The sequence below is a fragment of the Andrographis paniculata genome, unplaced genomic scaffold, assembly GCF_009805555.1.
Source record: "Andrographis paniculata isolate CXL003 unplaced genomic scaffold, ASM980555v1 Contig77END, whole genome shotgun sequence".
In the NCBI taxonomy this organism is placed as follows: domain Eukaryota; kingdom Viridiplantae; phylum Streptophyta; class Magnoliopsida; order Lamiales; family Acanthaceae; genus Andrographis; species Andrographis paniculata.
In genome coordinates this window covers 2118422-2126918 of record NW_026137614.1, presented here as the reverse complement: position 1 = coordinate 2126918, position 8497 = coordinate 2118422, and the positions used below count along the sequence as shown (strand labels likewise).

At 33.4% G+C, this 8497-nt stretch overlaps 1 protein-coding gene across 1 annotated transcript; it reads left to right on the top strand.

Moving 5' to 3' along the window:
* Nucleotides 1-799: 799 nt before the first annotated feature.
* On the top strand, nucleotides 800-8194 carry LOC127239213 (protein PMR5). Its single transcript, XM_051257253.1, has 5 exons — nucleotides 800-1289; nucleotides 1562-1739; nucleotides 2452-2630; nucleotides 2710-2868; nucleotides 7693-8194. Exons 1-5 carry the CDS (start codon nucleotides 937-939, stop codon nucleotides 8063-8065), a joined length of 1242 nt encoding a protein of 413 aa, XP_051113210.1. The 5' UTR covers nucleotides 800-936; the 3' UTR covers nucleotides 8066-8194.
* Nucleotides 8195-8497: the final 303 nt, after the last annotated feature.

Sequence of the window (8497 nt, the reverse complement as noted above, 5' to 3'; positions counted from 1 at the left end):
AGTATCCGACTTAGTCTGTTATAATTGTCCTGAATTTGAAAGCTATGATGTGAAGAACTCCTGCGATTAAAAATACGATAATGTAACCGATCATGGACCGTTGAAGATGGTATTTTAAGTCTTTATTTAAGTCATTCTCCGTATTACAAATGCATATTAAAAAATACATATTCAATCAACAGAATTTAAAAATAATAATAATAATAATCTCATGCATCACCGTTTTATGTTTTTTCAGTTAGTCTTCTTTGTTTTTAATATAATTAGATTTTCTATTTATGAGATTTTCAATATCAAATGCGTCTAAAAAATTTAAAGTTATTTTCGAATTTTACTTTTAATTTTGATGAAATTCCATCCTCAACAATATTAATATATACTATGTAACAAGGATATGTCCTAAAAAAAACTTTACTTTGATACCGTATTTTTATAATTCTATAAATCTTTGGAATAAAACAAATACTGTTATTTTCAATAGTTTCACATTTTCGCATTCAAATAAATAAATATATATAATCAGAGAATTGGATTCTGACGGTGAAGAGAAGTGTCGTGTTTTTAAAATCCAAAATTAAATTGGAAACCAGAAATCTCTCCTCTCACAGAGAGGGCAGAGATGAGATTCAGAACATAAAACTTAATAGTAGAATACAATAGATTGAGTCACACGTGACCCCTCTCAGCTACCTTCCCCAAATCACATGCCCACCGATTTTAATTCAATAATAATAATAATAATATAATTAATTTCAACCATTTCTTCATTATTTATATAACGAACATGGAAAATACACAAACATAGAAAAACCACCATACATTATTATCCCCTTTTCTCTTCTCTCTCTCTCTCTGGTGTGTCTCCTTTTTGGGCCACTTTACAGCTGAAAGTTGCATCTGCAGTATTCTTCAGTCATTCCTTCCTTCCTTCCTTGAATGGGATCCCCAAAATGGCCTCCAACTTGCGACATTACCATACCTTTTTTGCTGTGCCTTGTTTTGCTGCTGCTGCAATCGAGCGTTTCGTCGGTGGTGTTGGTCGGGTTGAGGAAGCAGCAGCAGCAGCGCAGCCACAGTAGCAGTAACCGCCGGCCGATGATGCTTCGGGGAAACCAGAGCTCGTGCGCGCTCTTCACGGGGAGTTGGGTCCGCGACGAGACGTACACCCCCATCTACCAGTCCTCCACCTGCCCCTTCATCGACGCCGAATTCAACTGCCAGATGTTCGGCAGGCCCGACACCGATTATCTCAAGTATCGCTGGCAGCCTGAAAATTGCCAAATCCCTAGGTCAGTCAGTCAAGTCGATAATTACATAATACTCCTACTAGTATTAGTTGTTGTAGGTCACCAAAATCCGATCCGAATGAATGGAGCAGAGCAGAGTAGGGTAGTGTTGTGTTTGTATCATCTCCTCTGCTCTGCTCTCCTCGATTTATATATCTAATTCAATTGGATTTTGAAAATGAATCTGGAGTAATCTAGGTCTGATATGAGAGGGAGAGGGGTAGGTCAGGTGAATTGATTAATTAATTCATCAATGGCGGTGGGGTGGGGTGCAGGTTCAATGGCGTGGAGTTCGCGACGAGGATGAGAGGGAAGAGCGTGATGTTCGTGGGGGATTCGTTGGGGAGGAACCAATGGCAGTCGCTGGTGTGCATGATTGCGGCGGGGCTGCCGCCGTCGTCGCCTATTCAAGGCCCCACCGGCGGCGACCCTCTCTACACCGTGCGCTTCCTGGTATGTATGTATGTATATTTTTGAACAAAAACAACAAACACAATCAGATAATGTTAAAATATGAAATTAAAATTCTCTATTTCAATAGTAAAAATATGTATATTTATATCTATATACAAAAGACAAGAATCCTAAATTCTACCAATCTCTTGTATAAGATAAGTACCATAAATATAATATATTGTTTCTAAATATATTTTAACACTCTTCTTCAAACAACATATGATGGAACAAACTTGAGTTTGTAAGAAGTGAACGAAAAAGATATAATCAAAATCTTCTTCGTACGAATTTGAATTCGTCAATATTGACCGAAAGTGATCACAACGGAACTAGAGTCGAAAACAAGACTCGCTCACTCTATAGACGGAAACATGACTTGCTCGCTCACAATAGAGGTAGAGTCGGAAACAAGACTCCCTCGCTTTCAACAGAGTTAGAGTCGGAAATATGACTCTCTCGCTCTTAATAAAGTTAGAGTCGAAAATATGACTCTCAACAGCGTTAGAGTCGAAAGTAAACTCTGTCAGTGAGTAGTAGAGACGAAACGACACGAAAATAATAACATGATTGTGGATAAAAACAAATACATTAATAAAATATAAAAACATATATGGAATATAAGGGGTATATAGAATTCTAAAAATCTTTTAAATAAAATAATCAGCATAAATATAATATATTGCTTCTAAGTATATTTTAATTGATGCAGGAATACGGGGTATCAGTGTCGTTCTTCAGAGCACCATATCTGGTGGACATCGATTCAGTGCAGGGGAAGAGGGTGCTGAAATTGGACGACATAAGGGGCAACGGGAACGCCTGGACCGGAGTGGATGTCCTCTCCTTCAACACCGGCCATTGGTGGACTCACAAAGGATCCCTCCAGGGGTAATCTATACAATTCAGTTCAGTTCCCAATCGAAATTTGAAATTATAGTATTACTATTGTTACTGTTATTGTGATCAGATGGGAGTACATGGAGGCAGGGGGGAATCTGTACGAGGACATGGACAGACTAGTGGCCATGGAAAGAGGGCTGAGGACGTGGGGCCGATGGGTGGACGCCAATATTGACCCTACCAGAACCAGGGTGTTTTTCCAGGGCACTTCGCCCACCCATTACAAGTATGTACTCAATGCTCTCTCTCTCTCTCTCTCTCTCTCTCTCTCTCTCTCTCTCTCTCTCTCTCTCTCTCTCTCTCTCTCCTGCTTCCATTTTCTTGAATTGTTTGTTTGCTTTATCATTTTGCATTTGCATTTGCATTATTGGGTGGGTGTAGTTGCCAGCCAGCTTGTTGACAGGGGTGATATTTGATATCCATAAATACTCAAAATCACGAATCGTATTTGAATTGAAAATTTTGGTTAATAGAATTTTCGGTTAACCAAAAATATTTTCAATATTTGCAAATACTTTGAATCGAATCGAAATTAAAAAATAATTTAAATTTTAATTAAATTAAAATCTTTACAAATATTTTAAATATCCGAACCATAACTGAACCGAATATAATTTTTAATATAAAATCTAAAATATAATAACATAAATAAATAAATATATTCGGTTTGGTTAAACCGAATCAAAAAAATATCAAAAACCGAAACTGAATCGAATCGAACAAATATCAAATATGCAGTATTTGTATTTGAATCGAATTTATTTGGTTAATCGAAAATTCAATTCGGTTCAGTTCGGTTCAACGGTTCGGTTTAATACGAATCTTTTGTCCACCCCTACTCGTTGTCTTTAGCTTTTTGGAACAAGTGGATTCTACCCTGTTTTGTTAGGCCACCGTCGCTAGCTTCTCCCCATTTTGGGATTTTTGTCTGCCCTGCCTGACTCACTGATTATAAATAATCATGTAAAGTAAATGGTTTGTTTTTTTAGGTACCTCGGTAGGGGCTAGTTAAAATTATATTTGAATGAATGTGTGAGATTTGTTTTCAATTTAAAATGTGGTAATTAATATCAAGACCGTTGCGGTTGCAATTTTCATGCGCTCAAAACATTCTCCCAGCGTTCCAGAATTATACTCTTAATTGAGTTGGACACGATATTTTAAAAAATATTGATATTATATTAATAATTGATAAAAATATAGATAAAAGATTTTTTTGCCCTTGTGTATTAGCGTAAAAAGTAATGACAATTGTATAGTAAAAATAAAAAAAATAGGGGTAATTTTACGGTGATATGACTATTTACGAAAATAAGACTATTGTTTTAAGACGAATAAAAATGGTAAACAAGACTATTGCATTGAAACAGAGACAATATTTAAAATCACTGTAGCTGAGAGAACAGTAGATTTAGAGACAACACTCTTCGTAAAAATTTTCAATATTATTCAGTAACAATATATATTTTTCTAATAGAATAGTACTCTCTCCCTTCCATTTGAAATGATTCATTTTATTTGGGACACATTATTTAAGGAAAAATAGTTTAATTAATTACTAATAGTGACCGTGAGTTATGATATTTTTTTATTTTATCTTGGCTAAATTGCACAAAATTCACCTGTGATTTCATGAAATTGCACCAAATCACTCGTACTTTTAAAACTGCGTCAAACTCCCTCGTGGTTTCATAAACTTTACGTCTAACCCCCTCAACGGTCCTTATTTAACGGTATTTGACCTAAATGTTCTCAAACTGCCAATAAATTTTAAAATCTCAATTTCTAAACCCTTAAAATTACAAATATATTTTTTTATATATATTTAGCTTTAAAAAAGTAAAAATAAACTGTTAAAACCTGAGAAAAATTATTGTTTTTGAGCATATTTACTATTTTTTAGGGTAAATATAAAAAATATATATTTATAATTTTAGGGGTTTATAAATTGAGATTTTAAAATTTATTCGCAGTTTGAGCACATTTAAATCAAATACTGTTAAATAAGGACCATTTATGGTGTTAGACGCAAAGTTTATGAAACAACGAGGGAGTTTGACGCAGTTTTAGAAGTATGGGGGATTGGTGCAATTTCATGAAACCACGGGTAAATTTTGTGCAATTTAGCCTTTTATCTTTATATAAAGAGTTTAGTTAGTAATTTTAAAATAAGAATTAATATATATAATTAAAATAAATTTGAAATATGTGCTTAAATAGTTTAAATATTATATTTAGAAAAATATGAAATATATGTATCATTTTGTAAAAAATAAAATTTTAAATAATAAAAAAATTATTTATTTATTTATAATTAAGATAACTTAATTTTATAAAAAAGAATGGAATTTTAAATGTCCATAAAAATATTTATTTACTAAATAGATGAAGTAAAGAGGTTTTGAGTGGTCCATGTATGTGTGATGTTAAACAATTAATAAGCAAATTATTCCTTAAGCATATAACAACGTTTCAGATTAAACAATTAATGTAAAATAGATAGAGCATACAACATCGAACTTAATTAAATTATTCCGTAAGGGATGGTCTCGTAGTGTAGGGGTTGGATTTGTGACCGTGAGGTCATGGGTTCAAATCCCCGACGCCTCAGGTCATCTGTGACTTTCCCGTTGGTCTGATTTGTAGGGTTTTAGGTTCGACCGAGGGTTTATCCAAAAATATATATATATATATATATAATAAATTTGTTACAAGTTGTATATTATGGATCAACAACCCTCTTTCAATTGAATTCAATTTTGGACCCCAAAAGGGAATAAATAGATAGCACCTGTGATATGTTGAAAAGAGAATTATTATTATTATTATTATTATTATTATTATTATTATTATTTTAATGTAACATTTAAAATAAAAGATATAATTTAAATAATAATAATAATAATAATGTTTTGAATATGAATTCATACAGATTTTCTTATAAATAATAGGATCAAAACACACTAAAGAAAACATAGAGAATGATAATGATAATTTATTATAAATAAAGGACTAATATTGTAATCCTCGTTACTAGTTAATTTTATTTATTTATTTATTGGAGTTAATTAGCTAGGTTGGAGATGCATGTGACATTAATTAATTTGTGGTCTATCTTATCTCGATCGTCGGCAGCATTTAATTCCTATGCCCCCTGCACACACCACACACACACACACAGATATATATATATATATATTGTTGAAGAAAGGATCATGCACATGCTGAATTAGTTTTTTGATAGTGTTTTTTATCAACAAAATTAATGTGATGCTTTGATGAAAAGAACAGTTGTTTTTACTACTCTGGAAATATGGTGAAGTTAATTGTAATTAGGGGTGTCAAATCGTTTTTTTGGTCGTGTTCGTGTCAGATTGAGCTACGAGGATAACAAAAAAACTGTCAACCCGAACCCGAAATCTGACCTGAAACCCTAGACCCGAACACGACACGAATTTTTTCAGGTCGGGTTCAAGTTGACCTGAACTAGTTTCAAGTTACCCGAAACCCAAACAAACCCGATATGAACACAACACGAAACAGACGCGAAAATTTAAAAAAAAATTAAATTGACCTAAAAAATATCATTTTTATTTTTATTTTTATATTATTTTATATTTAAAATAATATAAATATTATAAATTAAAATAATAATAATAAAAAATTTCAGGTCAACCCGAAACACGAAACTCAAAACCTAATCTGATTTTGATATTTCAGGTTATCAGGTCAACCCGAAACTCGACCCGAACACGACACAAATTTTTTTCGTTTCAGGTTTGGGTCGACCTGATTTTTTTCAAACCCGAAATACCCAAACCCGAACTTGAAAAATTTCAGGTCGAACTGATTCAGTTTTTCGAATCGGGTTTACTTTTGACACACCTAATTGTAATATACAACTTACTTCCTCCGTTTCATAACTATAGTTTTATTTGGATTAGGCATGAGATTTAAGAAATATTGATATTATATTAATAGTTGGTAAAAAATATAGATAAAATATAGTGGTAATTGTGTAATAAAAATGAAAAAGTATGGGTAGTTTTATGGTGACATGATTATTTATGGAAATAAGACTATTGTTTTTGGACAGACAAAAATGGTAAACAAGACTATTGTATTGGAACGGAGGGAGTATATATTATTGATTTTCAGAGCCCAATAATAAGTATATATAAACTCCGGAGAGGATTACGGGGTTGAATTTAGAAAATTAGTTCGCAGCATCTGTCTTTATTACATACAATATGTGCTATTTATAATAAAAGCATGTGTGTTTGTTCATAATTACGGAGTGTATTGTACGAGATTATGTCATGTGTTAAAATTAATTATTGTATATACTGTGTGATATTATATCATTTGTTGTTAAGTCTAAGACGATATAAGATTATAATACATAGTATTATTTTAATAAATTATATAATCTAGGATAAAATAATACTATGTTTTCTTTGATGGATTATTGTATAAGATTATAAATTTTTCCTAAAATACCCTTAATTATATAATAAAAGTAATACTAAATTAACTATTAATAAAGATAAAATAGTCTTTTTTAACAATAATACTACCTTGTATTATTTAATCATACCTAAAAGAAGAGGATTAATAATCTCTAGTTATGCTACTAGTATGCCCGACTTTACTTAACTACGGGCTCTAGTAAAGGATAGTAACCATAAGATTAGGGCAGATAAAATAATATTATCTACTCTAATCATACAAAGTAAACACATACACTGTTTAATGTCTGTGATAATATTGTGCGTTAGCACACGGTATGTTATTCAGCACAATGCTGAATTTAAAATTCAGCACTGTAGCCACCGCCATAAACTGCATATCACATCATATTATGCTATATATCATTTGTTGCTAAGTCATGTGCTGTATTTGTATTATATTAACGTATATTGTGTGTTGTCTGTGATAATACTGTGTGTTGTCCGTTAGCACACGATGTGCTATTCAGCACAGTCGCCGTAAACTGCACATCACATTAGATTGTGCTATATAAATGCTAAATTGCTGGTTGCATGCGCAGTCCAAGCGAGTGGAACTCTGGAGCTATATCGAGGGCGGCAGCAATGTCCTCCAACTCCAAGAGCTGCTACGGGGAAACAATGCCGATGCCGATGATGGGCACGGGCACATCGGGCACGTATATGTACCCGGACCAGATGAAAGTGGTGGAGGCCGTGCTGAGTTCCATGAACCCGCCAGCCCCCTTCCTACTGGACATCACAATGCTGTCGGAGATGCGCAAAGACGCCCACCCCTCCATCTACAGCGGCGACCTCACCCCCGAGCAGCGAGCCAAGCCTGACCACTCCGCCGACTGCAGCCACTGGTGCCTGCCCGGCTTGCCCGACACCTGGAACCAGCTCTTCTACACAGCCCTCTTCTTCTTGCACTAGAACACTTTTATTCATTATTATTATGCTTCCTTACTTATAATTCATTTTAGCCCTACAAAATTTTATTTGCTGCTGTTATGTTATGGTGTATATATTGTTATCTATATATATATATTGATTTTAATTTCACCCAAAGTAGATAATTAAATATGTTGATTTGGTCGATGAAGAGGCCACCAGGCTGCCTCTTGGCTTGTAAAAGAAGGGTGCACGTCAATTGTCAAGTAAAGCTTGGGCAAAGTGTAATTTTTAATGCAATTTAATTTGATGTAGCGTGCAATGTATGTATGTCTACGTTGATTTCTAAAGTATACTTTTGTTTCAACATTTTGTTTTGGTTTTGTTGAACAAAAAGTATTGATATAGTTTAATAAAATTTTATGTCAGTTTAGACAATATGTTATACTAAAAATAATTAAATTATATAGATAC

What these genes read in the sequence shown, in the direction of transcription:
- LOC127239213 (XM_051257253.1), top strand. Translation starts at nt 937, where the DNA reads ATGGGATCCCCAAAATGGCCTCCAACTTGCGACATTACCATACCTTTT. An exon ending in GAAAATTGCCAAATCCCTAG is followed by an intron (nt 1,290 to 1,561) that starts GTCAGTCAGTCA and finishes GGTGGGGTGCAG; the next exon opens with GTTCAATGGCGTGGAGTTCG. An exon ending in CACAAAGGATCCCTCCAGGG is followed by an intron (nt 2,631 to 2,709) that starts GTAATCTATACA and finishes TATTGTGATCAG; the next exon opens with ATGGGAGTACATGGAGGCAG.